General features: G+C 39.2%; 1 protein-coding gene across 4 annotated transcripts in view; it reads right to left on the minus strand.

Annotated features, from left to right (window-relative positions):
• Positions 1–3,640: 3,640 nt before the first annotated feature.
• Positions 3,641–27,289, minus strand: part of LOC121646471 (thyroid hormone receptor alpha) — a 108,950-nt gene continuing 85,301 nt past the window's right edge. For 2 of the 4 annotated variants that reach the window (XM_041995455.1, XM_041995474.1), the window contains 6 exons: positions 24,573–24,673; positions 17,979–18,126; positions 15,239–15,444; positions 13,106–13,252; positions 12,193–12,451; positions 3,641–8,286 (listed from right to left, as the gene is read on the minus strand). In XM_041995455.1, coding sequence (XP_041851389.1) covers positions 8,036–8,286; positions 12,193–12,451; positions 13,106–13,252; positions 15,239–15,444; positions 17,979–18,126; positions 24,573–24,673 — 1,112 coding nt within the window. In that variant the 3' untranslated portion in view covers positions 3,641–8,035. Of the gene's footprint in view, positions 8,287–12,192; positions 12,452–13,105; positions 13,253–15,238; positions 15,445–17,978; positions 18,127–24,572; positions 24,695–27,289 lie in introns of all 4 variants that reach the window. The other 2 variants (XM_041995447.1, XM_041995466.1) reach the window with 1 other exon arrangement.

Genomic DNA, 27,289 nt, shown 5'->3' on the forward strand with positions numbered 1-27,289 from the left:
TATATTACAATAACAATTAGTATCACTGACAAGGAGAAATACACAACCAAACACGTTACATTCTGTGCTTGGTTTAGTGACCTTATAAAAGAAAATAGTTGTTCAGCGAGAAGGAAGCTAACTGGATGAGACAAAACCATTCAATCTGAGATGTCTTAATGAAGGCACATAATGAGTTAAAAAAAATTAACACAGACGTCAACCATTTAGCTTTATTTTTTTATTGAATTTTCTGCTGATGCTGAATCGAACCCTGATCTCGCTGCATCTGTGGTGGTCTGCAAGTGCATAAAGTAGCCAAATCATAACACAAAGACACACATTCACTTACCAAGAGAATCTGTGACGATTCTATAACATAAATCATCATAAAAACAACTTTGTTTTTAAATCCACCAACACAATCACTTCTTTCCTTCACATCAGTCAACATCTTCAGTCCTCACAAATGGTTTTTATAATGAGTTTAAAGAAGGACTCATCTGTGTCACATATTCTGGGCTTTCATCCATTCTCGGACCGAGCAGGACAACACAATGCACAACTTTATCAACAACAATAAAAACAACATGAACGTAGGACGTCACGCTGTGTCTTTAATGGTACAATTTCAGTATTTTACATTCCACATGTGGACATACTCCTTCAGGGATTGTCGTCTTTCTCCACCAAAGAGTGCAAATATGAACCTGGGATGGGTTTCTGAGTGGAAAACGGAGGAAGAGGCGCATGATGAAAGACATGGAGGAAAAGGGCATGGGATGAGAAAGACAGTCCAGGACAGATGTCTTTCAGCTAAGTAATAAAGTTTGCTGTCATGCTGTAGAAGCAGAGCTTAGCATCATATTCACATGTAGTTCACTGTATATGTAATCTCTGTATGAACAGAAAGAATGCAGACTGTCTGGTTTATTCTGCAGCTTGGCTACAAAATCAAAATAAAATCTGATATAACACAAGGTGCAATAAAAGAGGTTTTGACCTTTTGACTCATAGTTGGAGCCATTCCAAATCGAGCATGCAGAGCAAATCGGATGTTCAATTCGTCTTAAGGAATTTGTTATCAGAAAAAAAAAAATGGATAAATTTATCTCTCATTAATGCACAAGGAGCTCATTGTAAGAAGCCATGAAATGAAGGGTAAGAACTCCATGTCATTGTTCTGTTACAGCGTGTTGACTTGTCATGCAGAAAATGTGCTTCTGTGTGCCTGGTTGCCCTTTTCACCATGACAACCAAGGTCATAAAGACAGCTGAGTGCAGTCAATAAAAACATGGCACCATTAGGTGGAACTGCCTGCTGTCTGAACATGACAGGAATATGGCATTGACGTCCAGGTTAAAGTGGCTTTTTGGTGATGGCTGCCGTCTCTCTGCGGTTGCTGGTGCAGCTGATCGTGGCTGAAGGCAGTGTGCTCTGAGGTGCTGGTGTAGCTTCTTTAAGATGACGGAGAGACGAGTTATCCAGTGATCGTTTGGTTGAGAAAGGGAGACGGAGAAGCTGTGCTGTCAGCTCAGATCTGCATCACAAATCATGAGGTTGACTTCAGTCTTGCAAAAACAGATGAAATTATAAGATTTCGAAGATGTTGCATCCTGAATGGTGTAGTTGGGGGTGTAGATCACATGTTTGATCACAATACAATATCAATTTAATGTTTAAAGTTTCTTTACGATTTTAAATTTTCCCCATAATGTAAAACTGAAAGAATAAATTTCTATTTGTAAACATTTAGTATAAACCTTACTCCTATTTATTGTCTTAAACCAAATATTTATAGAAATTAGTTGTAATAATAAGTGTAGTACAGTCTGACTTCAATATAAATGCCAGACAGATTTGTGATCTTATTTGGGCTGGCAGCACAGATTCATCCTCCGATGGCTCTAACACCACACTCGATCACGTGAAAATGAAAGTAAACCCTCTTAAAATTAAATGTTTTACCCATCACAACATTAAATAAATAAAAAAAGATACAATACCAGCCTCAGATGAACATAGTACACTGTGTCATTGTTCATTTGTTAAAAACAAAGCCAGAAGGTAGAAACAGTGTAAGTAAAGAGCCTGTAGAACCAAGTTTAACAGAAATCAATTCAACTAACCATTTTTCTGTTAACAGTCTATCATTATACAGGAACTTTGGTCCACTCTTCTTTAAACACTGCTTCTGTTTATTCACAGCTCTCTTCAGGACCCAATGCAACATTTTTACTAGGTTGCGGTCTGGACTTTGACTGGACTATTTTAACATCTTAATTCTTTCTTTTCCAGGCATTCTGTTGATCATCAGCCAAGGTTTCGGCCAAGAATATACTTACTTTCTAACCTCGCGTGCCCGAACAACTGGTTCCCTTATACACATAATCACTCACATACTTATGAGGATGCTACACTTGTTACTGGTTGATTCCAGTATGGGGCACATTAAAGAACTCAGACGAGATATATGTTCTGAATTTGTAAGGTGTAAATGAGACAATAAAGGTGACAGTAAAGGAGGTTAGCATTGGGTTAATTCTGAGGTCACAGCAGAAAAATAAACAGCAGTGGTATCGTAAATGGTGTGTAAGGCCCCTAAAACAATCATGCCATAGCTCGTCTTCCATAATTTTTACTGCTGTTGACTCTGTCACCTTACATCTGGTTGAATTGGTCCCGACTGACCCTACTGGTTAGTCTTATATTGTAGCTTACGAATGCATAGCTGAGGACATGCACAAACAACGCTTCAAACGCAATATACACGAGGCAGCCATGATAAATACGCATATACATAATTTAAAGCAAGTACATTTTCAACCTTAGCTGTTGGACAGATGGCCTCACGTTTGAGTTCACAAAACTTTGGTACCCAGACAAGTTCATGGTCCAGTCAATGACTGCAAGGTGTCAAGCACAACACAGAACAGAACACAGAACAGAACAAGCACACATCATCAACCCTCTACCACCGTGCTTCACAGTTGGTAGGAGGTGTGTGTGATTGCACTCTCAAAGTGCCTAATTATATATTATATATATATATATGGAGTGGTACCATCAAAGGTACTGATGTTGTACCCTCAGTGGTGGGTATTTATTTGTACTCTTGAAGTTTATACCTTATAAAGACCAGTAAAGGTATGACTGGGTACTTTATTTTCTGAGATGTGGTGCTGCGCCTTACAACCACTTTAAAATCAAAAACTGTGCTGCAATCTTCTTTTAAAGTGAAAAGACTTCTCTTTTCATCCCTTCTAAATAATCCATCCATCTAAACAATCCAGTCTTTTTCTAATTGGACTGTCATGAACTTCATTTAAAGGTCCTATATTATGCAAAATTCACCTTCTAAAGGTTTTCTAACAGTCATATATGTCCTCGCAGCCTGTGTATGAGGTCCAAAATGGGAAAATTCTGTCAGCTCTCTCACTTGCTTGCCCCACTTTTTAGCGAAAATGTGCTCAAACGGGTGAGTCTGAGATATTTCCCTCTGTGACATTACAAAGGAAAATAAGCACTGCCCCCAGTAGTGGATACTGTTATTGACCTGCCCTCAGGTTAGCTGAGCCTAACCTCTAAAATCACCACACAGACGCCTGCGAAAGCGGGATCCTCTCCCAAAGAGGGGTGTGGACAGGCTCTACTCATGAACATTTAAAGGTTAGGACACAGAAACGACCCATTCTCATTAGAGCCCACTAGAGACCCGTTTGAAACTGGATGAATTTAAGGACCAAAGCTGAATTTGGGATAATGCAGTTTGGAATTGTTGAAAAAATGTATAATATGGGACCTTTAACATGTATAATGAGGCCTGGAAAGTCTGAGATATGGCTCTTGGGTTTTTACAGTCTGAATAGATCTTGAATGATTTGAAAATGGACTTAAAACCTATCCCAGACACAAGTGTCTGCATTTTGGCTTGTTTTAGGTTAAATTAGAAATGACAACGTGTAGTATGTTGTTCATCTGACATTGTATTTACTTCATGTTTAGACCTGGTAAAGGCCAGACAATTTCAATCATGCTCTGATTGGTAAAAGGAATAACAAGAGGATGTACTTTCTACCATGTAACTGCACAAGAAATTTAACATTTATAAAGTATATTTACATATCTATATACTGCATTGTGCATATTTGTGTTATAGACCTCTGTGAGGCACATCAATATGTTTAAATCAATAAGTATGCGGTTCCCTGTCTGAGCCATGATCTGGTTCGTCTGGGCTTTTATTCACAGTGATATTGAGCAGAGCAAATTTGGTGGGTGTAAACTAGTACAGCTCGATCATCCTATTGCAGTGTGTGTGTGTGTGTGTGTGTATCCCTGTAAAGGCTGCACGTTTTATTTACATGCAACTTGGATTAGTTACACTGAGAGAGGCTTGAAGGCCATGACATAGTCCTTAAACTTGGTTTTTATGGGTAAGTAAAAGAGGAGATGATGGACAGCAGAAGGTTGAGAAAAGGGATCTGCTAAGGGATACAGACATTGTGGTTTTAGTGCAAAGAAAAAACCTGATAATCTTTCAGTGGATGGCAACTAGGGATGTGGTCGGTGGAGATCTTTTCAGCAGACAGTATTTCATACTGCAAGTTTCTGGGATAGTATAGTCGCACGGAAAGCCTTCTCAGTGGCTTGTCCATTTCTGCTGCGATGGTGAAGTAAGAATCGGGAAGGTTCCATTTTTACTTGGCGATTGCCAGCGAAATGTCCTGAGTCCCATCACCACAGCCTGACTGTTTCTGCCTTACCTCAGCTGGGTAAAAGGACATCCACAGGCGAATATTTCTGACTCACGTTTATTTACGTCCCACTCACCACCCACAAGTGTCCTGACCCAATAGGGCCAAAATGGCTTCAGCTGTCCTCCCAGCTTCCAGCTGTCATTGTCCCCTGACAGTGTTCTTGCATTAGTTCACCCTCCGCCTTCGCCGTCAATTCAGCTTCAAAATTAAAAAACACATTTCAAAGTGATTGTTGGTCTCAAGTGGTGTTTGATAAAAGTGAACAATGAGGGAAATTCGAGTCTGCCATAACAGCTGTCAGTTGTTTAGTAGACCTATGTTGAAGAGCTGGTGGAGCAACATACTTAGAGGGTCCATGCTGCTCATTCCTTCGTGCATTGTGTGTATGTATTAATATATATTTGTATATCTGGGTGAACAAAAGGTGTTTGTGATGCAGAAAGAGGGGCTGGTAGAGGGGTGAGGTAGAATCTGTTGGTTTCAGGCGGGTAGCAGAAAACAGGGAATGGCCTGAAGAGGTAAGAGACACAATCCTCCCCACTAACGCCATGTGCTGGTGCTGAACCAGTCAAAAGGAGGCGTGGGCTTTGGAGGAGGAAACTACTGAGAAACAAACAAGACAGGAGAGAACGTACACTGAGGCAGGTATTGTGTGCAGTTTAGTGCTTATTTACAAGGAGGAGGAGATGGTTATCACAACCATACATCAGAAAACTGAATGGGTGTGAGTTGTATGTATTTATAAGAGGTATTCTATCTATTTATCTAAATAAGCAAAAATCCTGTGTAGGCTAAAGATGGTATAAGACAGATTCTTTAGAAGATGTTGAATATTTTTTTAAAAGTGCTTTCTGTAAACATATTAAATGAGTAAAATGTTGCAAATCATAATGCCTATCTTGCTTTTTACTGTAAGCATGGTAGGATAAACTAATATAATAAAGTTATAGCAGTAACCTAAAATGACAACTTTAGGCTGGCAAAAGCTAGCTAACACAATGCTAACTAAACTTGAGACAGTAGCAAACAACTTGGCTAATTTTATTTATTTAACTACTTTTCTAGCAATATTGACTAATCAAGTAGCTTTTTTTTTTTTTTACCTAAATTTAGTCTCTTTAGCTATGTTTAGTTTGTTGGTTTCTCTTTTAGCCTAGTTCAGTAATAGCCCTTGCTAACGTAATTTAGTTTTAGCTAGCACCTGCTAACATCTAGCTTTTTACTAGACTGGTAATGTTAAATTGGCATCCAATCCCATGTCAAATTCCTCTGCAGTAGTTAACAGTATTTATCGGATGCCTTCAAAGACATTTTGAGCAGGGTTGCAACAATGGGCAAAACTCACTTCTTCTCATTTTAGACCGTAACGTCTCATTTTGAGACTATAAAACTTACAGCAACACAAAAAAAGAAAAAAAAAAAGAGACAAGACTGATTAATTCTACTTGTCTACAAGACAGTTTATCACTCTCAGTTCAGTTGTGTTGGCTAAGGTTAGCAGTCCAGTCAAAAGTAATAAACCTGTGATTAGAGAAAGGATGGCTCACTATAGCCTGCAGGATAAAGTGTAATGCTGTGCTTTCATATCATGTTTGCTAACAGACTGGACATACAGTAACTCCAGACCTGTCCATGGTGTAACCTTCACAGCACTCACAGTAAACATGCTACTACCTACAATTTGGAAGATATGTGAAAATTTTTGTGAGTAAATACTATTTTTGGTGTAAAAATGGTATTTGCTATTAAATGTTTCACTTAGTTCACTTGCTAGTCACTAAATTGGTCCCTGGCGTTAAGCTTACAAATAAAATAATTGGTAAAAAGCAGCTGCCGCAAAGGCTAGAGATGAAAAAAATGACAAATGTTGGAACAATTTTACTGTTTTATAAATTAATGCTTTAACTTTCTTTAGGTTTAGTGAGAAGATTTTCAGATTTGTTTAAAAAAAGGGTGATATTCAGAAGATGTTAGCATAAATTTCATAACAAGAAAGCAATTGTCTGGCTCTGCCTAAAGAAAACCACATAATTTTTTGCTGACAATAGTCTGGAATTCAACCTCCATGAAAACACAAAAGGTATTTACTCTTTGGATGTATTCCCGCGCTTCCAGTTTCTATGTTAGGCTAAGCTTACCACTTGCTGTGTAGCTTGATCCAGTACGGAACGCCTAACCAAACTTGTAAAGTAAATGAGTACTTTTTTTTTCTTCTTTTCTTTTAACAGTACTGAAGCATACTTTTGTGTTAAGCAAGCTGGCATATGTATTTTTACAAAAATATCAATATGTATTGTGTTTTTTTCAAGCAGACTAAAATGCTTCAGCCACTTTCTATTTAGTATTACAGAATGCACCATGTCATCTTGCAACTTTAATGCATGCTAATAACTCCTATAATGTCCTATGATTTAACTTTGACAATGCATTTTTATATAAATTATATTTGTGTGCATCATTTAAATTGTAGCTGAGGGCTGCACAGCTCCACTTTTTCCAACTGGACTAAAACCACCACAAAAATAAATATGAAAAGACATTTTACAAGGAATGAGGTAATTGTGCAGGAGTATGATTTGTCCATGTACATTCTGTTTGTGAGTGATGTGTGAACATGTGTTAGGGAGGTAGGCAGACAAACACTCACAGGGTCTTGGTGGATGTAGTTCAAGGGTTGCAAACACAAGGGAGCTTGGAGGATTGTGGTCAGGATTTTCCGAGAAGTTAATGTAGGAGCTAACAGGAAATGCTGGACTGAGGTTACAGGTGGGTGTGCAGCTAGCAGAGACAAAACAAAACCCCTCGGTTTGCATTAGATATAGAAATGGTACTGCTATCTATGCAGAACCAGTTCATGTCTGTGAATAGATGTGCTGTATCTGTAATGCAGTGAAGTTTAAATCTGTTAGCATTTCAATAAACAGCTGTAACTGTGTGTAACCTCTGAAAAGTAACTGAACTGCTCCATGTTTTCTGTTTCACAATATTGATGTGTGGTTGCTGGTGGCAGACGGTGGGTTCTGTGAGTGTTGGACAAAAAAAATAGGGCAAAAACATCCATCCATCCATCCATCCATCCATCCATCCATTCATCCATCCATCCATCCATCTTCTATACCGCTTAGTCCAATTCAGGTTTGCGGAGGGCAAAAACAATCAAACAAACAAAAAAAGTTTACAGGGCACGTTCTCACCGATGAAAACAAAATTCAGTTATTCCTTTTCTTTTGTCCTGAAACCACAATTCTTCAGGTGAAACGGCCATAAATGTACACTTTTAACGGGCAGCACAAAGTCAAACATCCTGATCCTCGAAGACCTCCAGGAAGAGGGGGGGGAAGAGTTCATTGGGACACTCAACCTTCATGTGGAGGAAGCGGCTAGCGTGGCAGGCTCCGATCATGCGAAGGTCAGTCACCTTCATCAGGAGCTTGGGCCAGAAATGGGGAATGTTGTGCTTACGGTAGTTGATGTAATGCTCAAACGCCAGCAGGTAGGCCTCTTGACACTGCTCGATCTTCTCCACACTGGTCAACCCTGAACGGTCTGGGGCAATAGTAAGAAAAAAAAAAGATGTTAGACTGGAACTTAAAATGAGCTGAAATAATTTGCAATGTCAACAGATTTTAGACTAAATATATTGGGGTTTTTTTTGTAAGTCATAGGAGGAAAAAAGTCTAAGCTTAAATTAATTCTTTTTTAATCATCACAATTTTTGATTTTAATAAACTGTAGAAAATTCTGTAAAATTAAAAAATGAAGCATTTGGGAAGGATCCTTATCCTCCAGGAACTTTTTGCAACCTTCAACACTGTTTCCCACACTATCCTCCTATCCTGCCTATCTAACTAGCGCAGCCTCTCTGGTTCAGCGCTCTCCTTGTTTCAGTCCTACCTCTCCATGCATATGTCATATCGTTTTAATTCTTTTTCGTTTTTAATTCTCCTTTGGTCAGATTATCTGCCACCATGGTGTCAACTCTTAAGCTGACACCACTCAACTATTTTTCAGGACCAAAGTCTCCACCCAGCTCCCCCAACAACCGTTGGTCAACACTCTTTGTGAAAATAAAATCTAGATTATCAGCCAAGCTACTTAAACTTAATAGTAATAAAACAAAGCCCTCAAAGCCCTGCATCAGAAGATTCGAAAACTACTTATTTACTGTTGCTTCATCTCCCCGTCCCCAGAAATTCGCAACCGGGGTACTTTTCTGGATTTTACCATTACAGAATTTCATCACCACTAACCTTTATCACCACTAGCTGCAACGATCTGATATTGGTATCGGTACCAATAATGAAGAAATTTATAGATTAGGTATCATGACAATGGGCCCAATCCATAGGTGCAGATCTATTTGGTGTAATTCTATGCTGTACACTTTGAATGATATCATGCGCTAACGCCACGCCACATGGAGGCTCACATTGTTTTTCAAAGTGCAGCGAGAGAAGGGATCAGCCATCTGGAACTTTTTCACACTGCTTCAGCCAACACATTCAACAGCTACGTAGAAAACCTGTGCAGTAAATGTTCCAAGAAGCTGGAGAAACCTGCTTGAGCAGGTCACTGACACTGAGTGGTGTGTGTGTGAAAAAGTTTGACAAGTTCGGACTGTCTGTTTTTATTTTTTTTACAAAGCTAGTGAAGCTATTGTTTCATTCAGAAGCTTTTGTTATGCATGTTTAATTTCAGGATTTAAAGTATTCGGTCACGGCGCCGGATCTCCGGCTTGCAGAGTGTTTGAGCTGGAAAAAAAAAAAAAAAAAAGAAAGAAGGATAAAGACTATTTATTAAGTTAATATGTACTAATGTGGACTGCCATGTTAAATTCATCTATCAATGATGTAAGATAAACACAGCTTTGCTCTCAGATACACACAATAACAACCAGTCAGAAGTTAAGCTGGGCCTTGGAAAACGTGGTTGAAAGATACAGCTGTAGTTTAAATGTACGCTAGACCACAGATTGAGACGAATGAGCAAAGACGTTGATGAATAGCTGTAAATGTTAAATGAAACTACAATCAAACTACGCTACGTCAGTTTTATCAGCAGGATGGAAGATAAAGTGAAGCCTGGTTATTATCTGTTATTTATGCCACATATTTTCCGATACGCTCTCTGCCTGTTGGCTGCACGTGCATGTGTTTTTGCCATAGACTGCATATAAAAGATGGACAGAGCCTCTGTGATGTCACCCGTAGGTTTCTGAAGAGCAAAAGTGAAGCTCGTTGGACGTTCCCACCGTCGCCATCTTGGCAGCGTCACATGTGTCGTCTTTCCCAGAAAATCCAAAAATGGGCAAAGAGGTGGAGCTGAGAGGGGGGCTGTGAAGTTGGGGGGTGGATGATTGACACTCATCAAACTCCGAGTTGTAGTGAACTGAGCTAACCCGGAGCTAACGGTAGCCAACCAGCTAACAGAGGTAGGTGGGCTAAAGCTAAGACACCCTGTTAGCCGGCTAAAATCCTCGGTTGGCTGCACTTCATGTCATGGATATTGGATACCTGTCAAACGAAAGGACACGCCCTTAATTATGCCGAATTTCAAGATTAAATAACATCCAAACGGATGAAAGAGAAAAAAATTCACCCCCCTCACAGTTGTCATTGACCTACTAATCCTAAAATGAATTTTCGTACCAGGCTTTAAACATGTTTATTTCTGCTGTGGAGTTGATCTTTTTAACATGGGAGTCTATGGAGATTTGCTCTGTTTTGGAGCCAGCCCCTAGCGGATGAGGGGTGAACTGCAATTTCTTGCACTTCCGCATAGGCTTCCCATTTTACAGGTGGAGGTTGCCGCTTGGTTTTTGCTCATAGGGGTGGAAAAGAACTGTGAATGTGCAACCTTGTAGATTATAAAAAGGACATGCCATCATTTAAATGAAATAAATTACATGAGGCTGATTAGTTTTTAAACACTGGTGTTAAGTGTTAAGAAATAATAGAACAGCTGACCTCCAACAGCTAATGGAGATCATAATTAATAAAAATACAATAATTAATCATTAAAAATTACATTAAACTATTGTACAGAGCTGATTTCTCTTTATTTTGAATATCTACCAACTAGCTTGTGGAGCTATTGCTTTTTTTTCCCTCAATTTCAGCTCCATTATTACAAATTTTACATTGGATTTTGAACTCCAAATTGAACTGACTGAACCATTTCAAAAAGGTTTCGTTCTTGTTTATTTTTACATATTGTTTTTTTTTTTTTTTTTTTGTTTTTATAGTATTAACACTTTATTCTTTTACATTGGATGTTAAAGTCCTGCTTGCACTGACTGAACCTGGAGAAGTTTTGTTATATTTTTGCATGTTTGACCAAGCTTGTAAAGTTTATTTAAGATTGTTAAAGTAGATTTAGAATTGCTGTACTAGTGCACATTTGTTAAATAAATAAGTAATTCATTACATTTATATGTGTTTGTTTTAAAAAATTAGAAATTAAATTTTTAAGTCAGGTCTGTTGCCTTGCGCTAAAGAAAATCTTATTGGTCAGTCTTAAATTTGATCTCCACAATGCGCTGACTCCAGACTCTTTCAAGAAACTCAAAACTCAACTCTTCAATAAGGCCTTCCACCTATAGTCTATCTATTTATTTTATTTTAGTTTTTGTTAGTTTGCTTTGTTGTTGTTAGATTCCTTAAAATGCACTATATAAACCAAACTTATATTTATCATTGCAAAAGGAGTAACTTCGAAAAGCTAAAGTGAAATGCCCTGATAGTCTATAATATGCACAACAATGGCTGAGCAAGAAATCCAACCAATGTTGATATCTAGTTGCCACAAAGCAAAATGCTGCTGTAAAGCAATACAACTTCCCAGAAAAAAAAAGTTGTGAAGGTTGGCTTCTCAGCCTTTAGATGCTCCAGGGTAATGGTGGCTTCAGGAATGTACATAATAAATTTCATTGTGCCATAAAAAGTAGTTTAAACACAGCGTTAGAAAGTTACACAGTACTACTTTAAGAAGTGCCAAATGTACCAGTTAAAATAATTTGTGCAGCACAGAATTCAAACAAACAGAAAAATCTTTCAAAAATCTGTGCCCCCCCCCAAAAGAAAAAAACACTCAGCAGGTTGCAATACCACTGTAAACCTCCCATAGTGCTTCCTAGAAGCTAAATTCTGGAGGCTATGGCTAGAGGCTGGTTAAGCACTCTCTAAAGAATAATTAGAAACCTATATTTCTGAACAAACAACTGACCAATCAGAGAGCAGTGGAAGTTCATTGGGGCGGGCCGTAAAGACATAAGCTTCAGATAGAAGGGGGCAATCATTTATGCAATAACACAGTGCAAGGAAAAGTTTTAGCCTTCATTAAAGCATGTAAAACTGTTCCAGTTGAGCCTCTAAATAATATTAATGTATAAATATTATTATGGGCCTTTGACTGATTTCTTATTGAGCACAACTTGACAGTTTTATTCCTTACCTGAACTCATCAGCAGAACAGCCTGCATCAGCGCCACCTCAGAGTCATCCAGGTTGAACTGCGCCAGGCTCTTGCCCAAATCAAAGATGGCGTCTGACACTACCCCCAGTCCGCCATTTTTCAGCTGCTCACGTTTCACAGCCATCTCGCCATTTAGTGTTAGTGTCTCGCTTTCGGGATCGTAGCGTACAGCGGCGCGGAGTGACATGATCTCCATGCAGCAGCCCTTCAGCAAGATGATCTGGTCTTCACAAGGCAGCTAGCAAAAAAGTAAAAAAACAAGGAAATGAAAGGAGCGTATTAAAGAGTTGCCTCAAGACCAGCAACCAATGGCTATTCGTTAAGAATAGCTTCTGTCACGAAAGCTGCGCTTATCGATTAAAAGTGTGTGAAAATCAGTAACATTTTACTGCTCAAGAGTTTTAGTAATATTATTCAGCAATGTATCAGTGTTGTGGTTGAAGTTTATCTCTGCTGCCCCCTAGTGGCACAACAGAGAAAATCTCATTTAAAACCAGTGTAAAGCTCAATCGTTTTAACAATGACAATCCATTCAGCTCACATTTCCAACGAAAAACTTTACAAATGAATCTATCTTCAAAATGTGGTATTGTAGCTTCTCTGAAAAGATTTTTTTCTCTAAATCTTTTGTTGCTTTTTTATTAGAGATTTTATGAAAAAAAAAATGTAGAGGATTTGTGAAGTAGAGGCTTTATGAAGTTCCCTGCAATACATTTCATAATGGGTTAAAGGTTCATTTCTTTTTGCATTTTGATGGTAAAATGACCTCTTCATTTTGATCTTTTTTCCAACCTGCATCATTGCATTGATGCTTTTGAATACAATTAATACATCAGAAAAAAAACAGATGAAGTCATCTTGTCTGTTTTATTATTCTAAATGCGACACCTACCTCTGAAAACATGGGCAATTTCTTGGCAAAGTCAACAACACGAGTAATGGCCGGAGTCACGATCTTGGTAAACTCGCTGAAGGCCTCCAGATCGACCTTATCTCCATCTGAGCTGGGTGCCATCGGACCCTGGCCTATGTCATCTGGCTGGAGATAAGACGTCATACATATAATGAAACATTATACGAATACAAATTGTTAGAAGTCAATATAAACCAAGAGGATGCTTACAGCAGAGCAAGACAAGCTGCACAGAGTCCAGAAGATTGTAATTTGAATGGAAAACATAATTTAAAATACAGACCATCAGTTGGTCACATGAAACTATTTTTGCATGAAAATATTCAAGTCAGTGAGAAAATTTTTTACATAAATCTGCAGGTTTGTGTCCACCATGGAGGAAATGGGGAACTGGAGAGACAGAACAGGCAGGAAACACCTTTAGGCAAAGATAGAGGCTTTATGAATCACTAGAGGGAAGCTTGACGGTCATTAACAAGATATTATTCATTAACAGGAAATAAATGCAGCAACAAAAATCAGGTCCTGACGTTCTATTATCACAAGAAGGACACACTGTATTGTGAAGACCATCACAGAGAGCATTAAACTATCAAAATTTGACAAAAATCACATCTTAGTTATTGTATTGTTGTATAACTCACCCACATAACGTGAGCAGTTTTTATGATTACTGAGGTAGTAACAACCGTCACTGCGCTGCGATTGGCTCTGCCAACAATCCTCAAGAACACATCCTACTGTTAGCACTCAGCTGTCCTTCAGTTTTTTTTTGTTTTCTTGTTGGCTTCTACAAACCTTCAAAAACTGTGCTTTACTGTAAACTTTTTCAGCTTTTACAAAATAGTTGCCTGGTAACTGCCACTTCCCCTTCCTATCAAGGTATCCATCAGCATGTACGAGCCCATGGCACCAGTCACACAGGACCCCACAGAGACAGCTGTTAAAATGACAGATTTTAAAGGGGGAAACAAGTTGGCTTCTCTCAGATGGAGTTTTTATGGTGAAAAATCTTTCTATGAACTGTGGGAGAAACTTTCTGGAATAACAAACCAGAAAAATTAATTGTTGTTAAGCAGCAGCCTGAACTAAGATTTAAATATTACCTTTGCCAAGGTTTAGGGTATGTTTTTGGCAGCATTGGTTTGTCTGCCTCTTGTAAAAAAAAATTACAAAATTACATCATAGTAGCTGTAAAATACACTAACAGCTAACCCAGATTGCCTTTAGAGAAAATGCAAATTTCTTCAATAACTTTAAGACTATTACAGCCAGTTTCCTCATCTTGGTGTTTAAGGCTAAGTTTCCTGGGTCAAGAATTTTAAATAAGATGTGGCCTCTATCCTGATGATGGAAATGGATAGAGATTATCTTGAGGTCATGGGGCATGGGGTTGGTTACTGGGGGGGGTGGCTGTTGGGCCTTTTGGGTTTTTCTCAGTTGAGTGACTCTGGCTTGGGCGAGGTCTGTGCTCTCTGAAAGCTTCCAGTTGGTTATAATGCAGTGGACCAAATTTAAAGGCTTTATTTGTTCTGGAAGATGTACATCTCACCACATATGTAGAACCACATATGTATGAAAAGTGCTAAAAAAAAAAAAAAAAGAAAAGAAAGAAAAAGAATCCCCAATTTCCACCGGGTGCGTGTGAACCGTGGCCTCTGCAGCCGTTTGCAGCCATTTTAGTCAATGGTTTGGTTCCCACCGGGTGCTGCAGTGAGTGTCAAAAGCATCCCAGAAGCACCTTGTCCGCTAAACATACACACCGAGTCTATTTTTGATGGAACACGAGTCCAGAACGTTTAAATTCTGCAGTTAAGATAGAGGCAGACAGGAAGCCAGACATGGGAGAAGTGTAAAAGCTTTTCAAAATAAAAGGCTCTGTGTTTTTATTTCATCACGGACGATTATCCTGGACGTGGAGAATCACAATATTCTCCAATTCTCCTGTGATTTTGTGATCTCGTGGATCCAGCTAGGCGGACTGCACTCGTGGGCGCTTCACACCTGACAAGCTCACAGTGTGGAATGACGCGCCACGGAGGTCGGAACAAAATCGCACATGCACCCAGTGGAATTTGGAGTAAGGCTGTTTTTCCACAACTAAAAGCCTACCAGGAACTTGCGCTTCTGTTTCCAGCTGGACCCCTGGGCGTTGGTGTGTCGGTGGGCCTCGGTCACCATCCTGATCAGCTCCCACTCCGCTGTGTCCGGCTCCGGCCTTGTCTGAAGCGTCCGCACCATCTCCTCTCTCTTCCGCCGTTCTCGGTTCTCCTCGATTAGGCGCCGCTTGGCTACGCGTTTGCTGTCATCCAACACCACTAAAAGGCAGCAGGAGAGAGAGTTTAGGCAAGCTTATGGGCATTTAAACTGGTGCAGCCTGACCATTCACCAGTGTTAACGCACAGCTGCTGCACATAATGAAGACTTCAGAAACAGTCGTGTCAAGAAAATGGTTCACCCTTTGTCAATTTAGAGATTTTATGTATTAGGCTATATTTAAACATCACATTAGATCTTCACACTGTGTAAATGCCAACGTAGATAAACAACACTAGACTTAATTCTCATCAATCTATGAAGAACTTTTTTGAGTCCGTCATTCTACAGTCAGAAAGATTATTTGCTGTTTTTCGTAACAGAGAGGTTATCTACTTCACGAGAAAATTTAAAAAACCCCACAGCCCCTCCCTCCAGATGCAGCTAGACGGGTCCTCGCCTTGCAGGCACATGAAGGGATGTGAACTTATATGGCGTAGATTTGCTAGTTTCAAACTTTTATTCTTTTACAGAGTTTCTGATGAAAAATTCCTGCAGTGGGATGGATTTGTGCGTTTGAGGGGTGTAAAAGTAACACCGCACTTTATTCTTTACCTGCTGATCCTCATCTGGCCACAGACAGCAGCTCAAATTGTAGCAGCAGCACTTCCTGCAGCTGCCACAACCTGCCGCGAGTCTCCACAGCTTTCCAGAGCTGCTGGAGCTGCTGACAGGCCAGCTAACAGCGCTAACGGCTCAGACTGATACGGTTCAGGATCACCTCAAAGACCTTCCACCTCAAAGGCCACTCTGTGGCGTAGGCACTTTGTGAATCTCGATTTGCATCTTGCCAGTGAGCTGAGCTGCTATCTATCAATTATTTCTGCCGGTGTTTCCCTGATCATCCCCAAACCTCCCACCCCAACCCTTGCAGTTTCAGGCATTTTTCAAATTCGGCAGTGGGTGGAGATATGCAAAAAGTAGGGGGTGTAGTTACACTTTTAAACTTTGGTGTTTAGTTAATGACACTAAGTAAATGTATATATTTATATTATTTTAAAGAGCAAATGTCACAGAGTGCTTCACAATAATAAAAAACATAGAAGGAACATACAATACCAAGAGAGTTTCAAATGATAACAGCCTGTAATGTACTGTCATGTTTGGTTCGCAGTGTCAAACCAGGGACAACCAACAAACCCAGATCAGAGGATCTCAGAGTCCTGTTGCTATGGTAACAATACAGGCTGTGAAAGTAGTAACTAAACCTTTAAACCAGATTCTGAACCCGATGGGGACCTGATGTTAGGAAATCATAATAAATCTGAGCTCATAAAAAAATAGTGACCTATCATGGTCCAGACGCAAACCCTTAGAAAAGCAATTAGGAATTGCAATAAAGATTTTAAACCTATTTTTCTGCCTCCTGTCTGAATTGTCCCAAAATAAATTTGATTTTTACAACTACAAGGGCTCTGTTTATAATCTTGGTCCTAAAAGAAAGCTGAGACAAGTGAGATCACAACAGAAGTATCCAAATCAAGATATGTGTTACTGTGCTGGCGAAAAATGACCTAAAATACAGTAGAAAATTGAAATTTTCATCTATGCCTATAAACACACAATATTTACAGTAATGTGCTGTATCAATCTCACTCAGTATCCTCTAAAGGGGGTGCTGAGTGAGGAAGAAGTTAAAAGAAACATATATCTGAATGTCATCCACATAACAGTAGGATACACCTTCAAAAGCTCTTATCTATCTTATCCTATCTTATCTACCTGAGGCAGCATGTACCAGTGGGCCCAGAACAGATACCTGAATCAGTGAATGCCGGAAGACAAAGAGGATGGACGTTGCCTGACTGAAACATTGACTCAAAAAGGATCTACCAGAGATATAAAGAAAACCATTCAAGAGCTGTTCCTGATATTTCAACCCACTGCCTGAGTCTGTCAGTCAAAATACTATAATATACTACATCAAACGCAGAGCTGAGGTCAGGCAATACCAGAACAGAACAGTCTCCTGTATCTCCTTGTATTGCAATAAAATTAGAAAAAGACTGAAATATGGTTTTATTTGGATGGGTTACAGGACAAAGCATCTTCTCTCTAAAAGGAACATGTAAGCACAGCTTTGGTTTGTAAAGATTTTTCTGAAAACCAGAAGACCTATGGAACACATCAGCACAAACACCTCATACCAACTGTCAAGCACAGTGGTGGGGGGCTGATGATCTGGGCTTGTTCTGCAGCTACAGGACCTGGACATGTTGCAGTGACTACGAGGACCATGAACTCCTCTGTATATAAAGTATTCTACAGTCAAATGTGAGTCCATCTGTCTGACAGATAAAGCTTGGCTGAAACTGGTTCATGCAACGCTTTTCACAAACTGCTTCCAGATTTGGCTCAGTTGACTCTTTAATATGTCATGTGTTGTTCATCTGAGAATGTATTTATATTATTTTTAGATCTGATAAAGACCAGATAATTATTTTTTTCTATGTCCTGATACATGAATTCTTGGAATTAAGGGTGTGTGTTCTTTCTTTTTCACATAACTCTAAGTCACAAGCCTCAGATGACTCACAGTCCATCGCCATGCCCACAGCAATGCACTTCTTAAATCGGCACAGTTGGCACTGGTTGCGGGTGATCTTGTCAATGATGCAGCAGCCTTCATATTTACAGGAATACGAGGGATGGAGGTTTTTCTGGATGGTCCTGCGGAAGAAACCCTGAACAGGGGGAAAAAAAAGGGAGAGGGACAAGTAAACACAGTGTGTAAGGGCAAAAAAATGAAAGGAGTTAAAAAGTGCAAAATAAAATAGAAACTAAGAAAATTCATAACAGATGGAGGACGAAATGCATAACAGTGTTACCACAAAATTAAATTAACTAATTACGTGTTCTTGTGGTCTGATTAGGATTAAATAAACAGATTAAATGGGTGGCATCACATGGTGACTCTGTGTCGGGTCCACTTGCCAAGAAGGGTTAAGAAACTAAGAAGTGACTGCTGAACATAGATGAGAATCTGAGTGGAGTAACACTGCAGACTGAGTAACTGATTTCAAACAGAAGGGTGTAGAGGAAGAGGATGACAAAAGTTTCTGTGCTATCTTGTAAAGTCCTCTAAAAAACTAGGCAAAAAAAATCCAACAAGAAAATAAATGTTTTTAACCTGGATTTAAAAATGTCTACATTTGGTGAAAGTTTAATCTCCACTAGCAGTTTGTTCTACTTGTTTGCAGCATAACAGCTAAATGCTGCTTCTCCATGTTTAGTCTGGACTCTGGTTGGGGCTAGTTGACCAGAGTCTTTGGATCTAAGAGCTCTGCTAGGTTTATATTCTCTGAAAATATCACAGATGGATTCTGGGCCTAAACCGTTCTGGGATTTGTAAACAATCAGAAGGGTTTTAAAATCTATTCTGTGACTGACTGGAAGCCAGTGTAAAGATTTAAAAACTGGTGTGATGTGTTCAGATCTCTTAGTCCTGGTTAAAACTCTAGCAGCAGCATTCTGGATGAGCTGCAGATGTTTAATGCTCTTTTTAGGAAGTCCTGTTAAAGGACCATTACAGTAATCCAGCCTACTGGAGATAGATGCATGAAGAAGTTTCTCCTGGTCTTTTGGGAGACTAAACTTTTGATTCTGTTGATGTTTCTGGTAAAAAGCCTCTTAGTGACAGCTTTGATGTAGCTGCTGAAAATCAGGTCTGAGTCTATTAACAATCCAAAGTTAAGAGTCTCCAGGTGTTTACCAGTGCTGACCCTCTTCTCTTTGCTACCAAACAGAATAATCTCAGTTTTGTCTTCATTTAATTGTAGAAAATTTTCCTTCATCCAGGTGTTTATTTTCTCCAGACACTGACACAATAAGTCTATTTGACTGCAGTCATCTGGTCACAGAGACACATAAAGTTGTGTATCATCTGCATAACTTTGATAATTAATGCTATAATTCTGTAATATCTGACCCATAGGGAGTATACAAGTTGAACAGAAGAGGTCCAAGGACTGACCCCTGGGGGACTCCACAAGTCATGGCCGCTCGCTCAGATTCATAGCTGCCGATCGTAACAAAATAACACCGACCTTCTAAATAGGACCTGAACCAGTTAAGGACCGCTACAGAAAGTCCAACCCAGTTTTCCAGCCTGTGCAACAGGATTCTGTGATCTACAGTATCAAATGCAGCACTGAGATCCAGCAGAACCAGGACTGATACTTTACCAGAATCAGTATTTAACCTAATGTCATTTAACACTTTGACCCGAGCTGTTTCAGTGCAGTGAGGAGGTCGGAAGCCGGACTGAAATTTATCAAGATTCCCACTTTAAGCTGGTGAAATACAACTTTCTCAATAATCTTGGAAATAAAAGAGAGGTTAGAGACAGGTCTATAGTTGTGCATTATAGAGGCGTCTAGAGTCCTTTTCTTTAGGAGGCTTAATAGCAGCTATCTTAATGACTTGGGAAAAATGCCTGATGCCAGTGAGCTGTTAACTATCAGTAGGAGATCACTTTCTACTGAGGTAAAAACTGTTTTCAAAAAGTCGGATGGTATCATGTCCAGAGTGCATGTTATTGATTTAAAATGCCAAACTGTTTCTTGTAGGATTTTTAAATTGACCATATCAAATTGCGACATAACATCAGAAATATTTCTGGGTTTTGGACACAGAGTTGTTTTCTTGTTTGACTGTGTGGAATTAATATTTTGCCTAATTGTTTTCATTTTTTGGCTGAAAAAGTTGGCAAATTGTTTGCATTTCTCAGTGGAAAGGAGCTCTAGGCTTATCTGTTTAGAAGGATTTGTAAGTTTTTCAATCAAAGCAAACAAAGTGCGAGAATTGTTGACGTTCTTGTCAATAATTTTAGATAAATGCAGCTCTCTGGCCTTGCACAGATCATTGTTGTAGTTACGCAGGCTTTGTTTGTACAGCTCATAGTAAATTTGAAGTTTATTTTTCCGCCATTTCAGCTCAGTTTTCCTGCATTCTCTTTTTAGGCTTGTGACCACAGTGGTGTTTCTCCATGGTGTTTTCTGTTTGCTCAAGGTGCTCTTGGTTCTTATTAGTGCAACAACATCCATTACATTCAAGACTTTCAAATTGAAATGATCCAGGAGTCCATCAACTGACTCTGCACTAGTTGTTAGTAACATATCTCTGGGTTCCACAAACTAAGCACTTGTTCTTTGATTAGTGTACCTCTTCCTAATCAGTAAATCAAACAAAATACAAAAATGGTCAGACAAGGCCAAGTCAGTGACCGCAACAGAAGAAATATCAACACCCTTTGAAATAACCAGGTCCAGAATGTGACCTCGAATGTGGGTCTGTTAGTTTACATGTTGCCATAAACCAAACATGTCCAATTTGGAAGAAAGTTCCTTGACATTACCAATGCATGCAATGACCCAACAAACTAACAATTTGGTTAAATTTATTTGGTTTTAAGTGACTGGTTGGAAATCAGAGACGGCAACGAGCCTAGGACTCAGGAGGATGGACGACACCAATGACTAATCCAGCAATGCCCCAACAATCCAACAATTCAACAACCTATAGATCTAACAACCCGACGAATTAACAATCCAACAACAACCAAGAACCCAACACCCTGACAATCAAATGAGTTAACAACCCAACAACCTAAAAACCTAGCATCTGGCAACCTAAGAATCCCACAGCCCAACAACCCAACAACCTATAGCTGTCTTCTGAGCTTCCAGGGTCTGTAATTTTAATGTGTTTTGTACTTTTAGAACTTTCCTTGTTACTGATTAGTTTTAATCTGTTTTGTGCGTTTACCACTCTCTGCTATACTTCCTTTACTTTAACACTAGAAGTCCCAGAGAGGGGTCAATTGACCTTTCTACCTTTACAACCCAGAGATGGGTCGATTGACCAGTAGGATTTTAGCTAAAATCCTGTCTTAAGCTGCGAACAGCTTCTTTTGTTTGTAGACGAGTCAATTACTGGCACACCCCAGGAGGGCGCATACTTAGGGGAGACACTGTAGACTCTTGAAACTGGACTGTCAACTTTTGCCCAAAGCTTGGCTTGAGACACTGCTTGGTCCCCTGAGTATGAGATTGGAGTAGACCTCAAACAGATTCAGAAAGGTTTTCCTGCATTCTAGTATATTTCAAATAATTAAAAATATATTTGATATGATATATGATATATACCTCCTCGACACATTTGTGTGCTTTTAGAAGAAAAAAAAAAAGATAATCATTGTGGGCCTTCAATAAAAAAGCAAACAATTTAGAATGATATGACAAAATGATGAATTCATATTTTTTTAAAAAATCACTTTAAAAGGTCCAGCTCTCCTCTTTTCATACAAATGAAAAAATACAAATTTTTCAGAATTTTTTACCAATTTTTCAAACTTTCTAACCCAATGTTCATATGTCCAAAAAGCCCAAGCAATGAACAATTTTGAATATTTAAAATGAACATTTTTTGATTGTGGTGGTACAGGCAGGGTCTGTGAGTAAAATGTCCAGAAGCATTAGTGTCTAAGTCAAGAGGGCATAAATGTCAACATGACAAAGATATAAAAGAACAACTGTGAATTTTTTCCAATGCTTTTTATTTTTGTCATAAAAAAAACAACAAAACAGTTAAAATAATGCAAGTAATGAAACAATTTCACAAATATTTACACAAGGCTACAGTGGCATGCCCTTGTGTGAATGGCTTTTCTGCTCTTTCAGCAGTCCGTCTGTGCTAAGTCCAAACATGCTTGGCACTTCCATGGTATCTCTATCCTGCATTTGCCACATGTGTATTTGTAGCAGTCAACACATCTTACAGTTGCGCAATTGTTCTTGCATCGATGGTTGACCTGACATTTTGCCCTTTTCCCAGGGCTAGGTGTGGGAGGTTGCTGCTGAAGCAGTTGCTCCTTATGTGCCTTCTTCTGACTCACATGAGAGTTGGCCAACTCTTTCGCGAGCTCAACCAGGAAGTCCACTCTTCTCTCCTGCACTCCGGTGCATTCCTTATGAAGAACATGAGCGTTCCGTGCCGCCATGTCGATCATGTTGTAGAACACGGCGACTGGCCATCTCCGTGTTCCTGCACGCACGCTGTACTCCCGCACCATCTGGTCCATCACATCCACACCACACTTTGTGGTGTTGTATTGTGTGACAGTGTTTGGCTTCCTTTTGGTGGTATTCTCAGTCTCAACCACATTGTGCATGCTGCTGAGAAGATAGACAGTCTTTTTCCGTTTCGGCGCATATACTGTGAGTGTTGCACCAGTGGTGGAAAACACTCGAGTGGTGAATTTAGTGTGGTCCTTCAGTCTAGTTGACTGAGGAATTTCCCGGCGAATCTTGTTGACTGTGCCAAGGATGGTGGTTTTCCGGCTAAGCAGTCGTTGCGCAAGGGACAGCGATGTAAAAAAATTGTCTGTTGTTACAGTTCTGCCCTTATCCATGAACGGCTCCATCAGCCTCATCACTACACTCTCAGAGAGTCTCTCTCCACTGGGACGACTGGGGTCCTTGCCAAGATATGGCAGGATATTGCAAATGTACTTTGATTTCAAGTCACAAGCCAGCCAAAACTTAATGCCAAATTTGTCCGGTTTTGTTGCAATGTACTGCAGAAAACTGCAGCGAGTCTGTTCATCAATAGTGATGTGTCGACCAGGGTTATAAGATCTGATGCAGTTATTGACAAAAGATTCCCACAGATTAGAAATTGCAGCAAACTTATTTGTCTCCACTCGCTCACTGCGTGTGAACATGTTATCAAAGCGTAGGTGTTGCATGATGTTTTGGAAGCGCTTTCGGGCCATAGTAGCAATGATTCGTGGGTTTCCCAGCTCTGCTGACCAATTGTCACGTAGTGATGGAACTTTCTTCACCCCCCGCAAGATAATAATTGCAATAAATGCCATTAGTTCTGGGAGGTTCATGAACCAATCTGCCTGCTCCTTTTGCCGTGCATGCTGAATGGTCCATTCTTGAATGCTACGAAGCATTTCAAGTGTTATAAAACAGAAGAAGCTTTGAAGACGAGTCCGGATACTTCTTCTGGCCTTAGCAGTTGGCTCTCCATCTGTGCCGTATGGTTCTATTGGGGTGAAATTGAGACATGTCCCCAGCTGTTCTTCATGCCACACTGTGCCATCTTTAGCCATCTCTGTCCTCTCACTTCCCAACCGAGCCCTCTTTTCTGGCAGTGGAGCAGTCTCATCATCTGCAAGGTAAACAATTTCACAATTTCAGAGGACGAAAATAGGATGTTTTGGAAATAAGATTAAAAAAATCCTTTATTTGTACCAAAATGGAGAAATTCCAGTGTTGCAACTCACAGTACAGGACAAAGCAGAAAGAAAGAAATTTGTCATACCAAAAAGTTCAATAATAGTTTCAAATCTTACCTGAAGACTGCTCAGAGTCAGAGTCCGAATCCAGCTGAATTTGTATCTCTTCTCCATCTGAGTCACAAGGGTTTGTATCGCTGAGGATCAGGTCCAATGCCTGCTGAGTTGTAAGCCGCCTCTGCATTTTGCTTCCTTCTATTTGTTCGAGGTGAAGCTAGCTACTATTTATCCCCCTCAGCCCACCATCCCCCACTGCCACAGAATTTACCAGACGTTTCAAGGTAACAAGGAGGGGCTGGATGCAATGGGTGCATTCCTCAGGTAATGGCTGCATTTACAAATGAAGAGATGCTAATTTTTGCCAGCAGAGTCGTCAGTTTGGACTAAAGGTCTTTCGACCCTTCTCTGGGACTTTAGGGAGACATCAAAATTCCTGGGACTTCTAGTGTTAATGTGTTTTTATATTTATTTGTTTTTATGATGTTAAGCACCTTGGTCAGCTTGAGTGCTGTTGTGGGGTGCTATAGAAAGAAACTTTGGTTGATTGGTTGATTGATTGATTGATTTAAGACTTTGTTTCGTTGCCAACTTTGAGTTTTCTTGGTTGTCTCTACTAGTTGGGTGAGCTGAGACTTCTGAGTGAGAGGGGAAATGTTGTCAAGGAAAAAAAGAAATAAGTCCAGCCCACTTTTTTTCTGCAACTACTTATGATGAGTAGAATCTAGGTAATGCAAACTTCCCCATCATCACATTACATCATGCTCAGATGCTGCAACCTCCACTGTATAAAGACCATTAAGCCCCACAGCAACAGAGAGGCCATACCTTGCAACCTTCACAGGTGATGCAGCGGTAGTGGTACCCTGTGGCCTTGTCCCCACACACCACACATGGCTCGTCCTTCTCCAGGTAGCTGGGGATGTACCCTGGAACAGAGATGCTAAGAGCTATAGGAAAGGAGGAGTAGGTTAAGGAGGAGAGCAGGATGGGGTGGGAGAAGGGTGAATAAGGAGTATAAATCAGGGAAGGCAGTGAGGGTGTTGAGTTTGACATGAACAGGAACGAAGGGGGGCATAATATAAGAGTGAGGGTGGAGGGGCTCCCAAGAGACTGTGATACAGAACGCTGTAATTTCTGCACACAGATCTGATGTCATGCCAGCTTATGAGGTTTAAAGTCTCTCTGGTTTATTTAAAATATGCTTTTCATCTTCACTTTTTATTTGCTTATTTTATCTCTGTTAAAAGGTTTTTCTTTTCTGTCCCCTTTGATCCTTTGAACCCTTATATGTATGTATGCAATCTGAGTCTTTTAATATCTAACCTCTGAGCTGTCAGATTGTTGAAGAAAGACATAAATATACATTTGCATACTTTAAGACATGCAAATGTCTTAAAGTATGCAAAGTATCCACCCACTTCTAAGCACATCCTTATAAACATGCAAGTCAAACCATTAAACAAACAATTAAACACATGCATGCAAGGGTTTCTGTGAAGCACAAAGGGCTACAAGAACTCTGGAAGGAGAAGATTTTTTTCAGCTCATCTTATGAAGCTGCAGCAATAGAAAATCTGGATCCTTCATGTCCTTAAAACAGAAAATGTCAGCTTACACTCAACATAATAATACAAAACTAAGCGCTGATTCATGGAAGTGCTTTGGAAGAAAGATTTATTTATTATATTTTAAATTTAAGCTTTTATAATGTTGTAATAAATCAGTCAGGCTTGTTTTCCAACTGGTAGAAATTTCATTAACCCCTTAAAAATCCACGTGCTAAAAAAAAAAAAAAAAAAACTCTTCGGAGCTTTGTTGCTCATTTGTCACCATCTTGTGTGCAATGAATTCTGGGAGAAAAGGGGTCGCGAAGGATGCATCTATGATACATCACCAGCAGCCTTTGTTTTGGGCCAAACCAAGTGCAGGTTTGTGGGGTGGATTCGGAGGCTCCTTCTAAATGGGACAGTGCTTGGTGCGCCACATATGTAGCCGACGAATCTGCACTTTGAAGCGTGTAGACCCTAAACTGGGTCACAGCTTACAATTAAAGAATTTAGATAAATTAATTTATGTGATTATGTAAATAAATATTTAATTGTTAAAAAAACATTGACATTTTTCTCTCTCTGTCACTGAGAATCAGAAATCCAAAAGGACATTAAGTACTCCAAGTTTCTAGAATGAGGCTTTCATTCAGAATCCAACAGAGAAGGCTTAACAGTAACTAAATTGCCCCCCACACTTATGCACCAGATTGTTGATCTGAAACCCCTTTCTCTTTTTCATAAAAGTTTTTTTAAAGAAGCTGTTTTTATATATTTGGAAATGAAAAACAACATTCCTGGTAGAAGTATTAACAATATATCAGTTCAGCGATCCACAAGCCATTAGTTTGATCCGCATTGACAACACTGATCAAACATCATTAAAGTAAACATCTTAATAAAATTCAGTGTTTGCTGATAACTGCACTTGATTTAATTCAGGAGTTAGCAAATGATATTAGACAATATTTTTATATTTAAGTTGCTTTCTGTGATTTGACATGAATGGAAGTGATTGTGTTAAATAAGCATGTGATATCTCATATCAGCAGTTAAATTAAAATAGTTTTGTGGCAGAATTTGTGATATTAGCAAACACTGAGTTGTTATCCATTGAATCGATATATGCACTAATGACAAGTGTTTTTCCACAAAACATCTCTACTTCATCAACAGATAGTCTAGACCAGTGGTTCAAAACACACAGAGATATGGCCAAATAAAGATTTTTAAAAGAGCATCTGTAACGACTGTTTCTGGACACCCGATGATAAAAATTCTCAATGTAAGGCCTGAAAAACATCAGAAATTAATATTTAAAGAGGATAGAGATCAATTTTTGATTGATTTAGTTCACTGCTGTAACAAAGCACCTACATGCCCGAAATCACCTTCTGTCGCCTAGAAAATCCCTAATTGGGACTTTTAATATGGGGTGAGGAATAACTTTGTTTATGCATTAAAGCGTTAGAAATTAACATGCTAATGTCACAGATTAATCTCTCTGCATTAACATGTTAATTTTGACGGCTCTATTAAAAATCCCATTTTTAAAAATATAAGTTATATAAATGTAAGTTATTTATATAATTATATCTTTTAAAAATATAATTTCATATATATATATATATGTACAGTGACCCCTTTTTATCTACACGGTTTGGGAAGGGTTGGTCCAGAGAAAGTATTTTTCCCTACATATACTGCAACTTTGGCAGTTTAGCTAGAAATTAGCTAAATTCGATGACTGTTAATTCAGTAAATACGAGAAGGTCTAATATTAAAAAGCAAGAGCTAACAAAAAATAATCTAAACATTGCAATTATTCTTTTGCATATATTGTTTGGTATCAGTAATGTGTGAGAAATCCGTACATCACCTGTGAATGTCTGCATTTTAAGTGATCTACACAACAAAGAAGCCCTTGAATTTAATCTGATGCACATTTTTTTAAAGAAATAATCCAGAAAGGATTTATTACAGTTGGAAATGAAG

Source organism: Melanotaenia boesemani, chromosome 2 (genome assembly GCF_017639745.1).
Source record: "Melanotaenia boesemani isolate fMelBoe1 chromosome 2, fMelBoe1.pri, whole genome shotgun sequence".
NCBI classification, from domain to species: Eukaryota; Metazoa; Chordata; class Actinopteri; order Atheriniformes; family Melanotaeniidae; genus Melanotaenia; species Melanotaenia boesemani.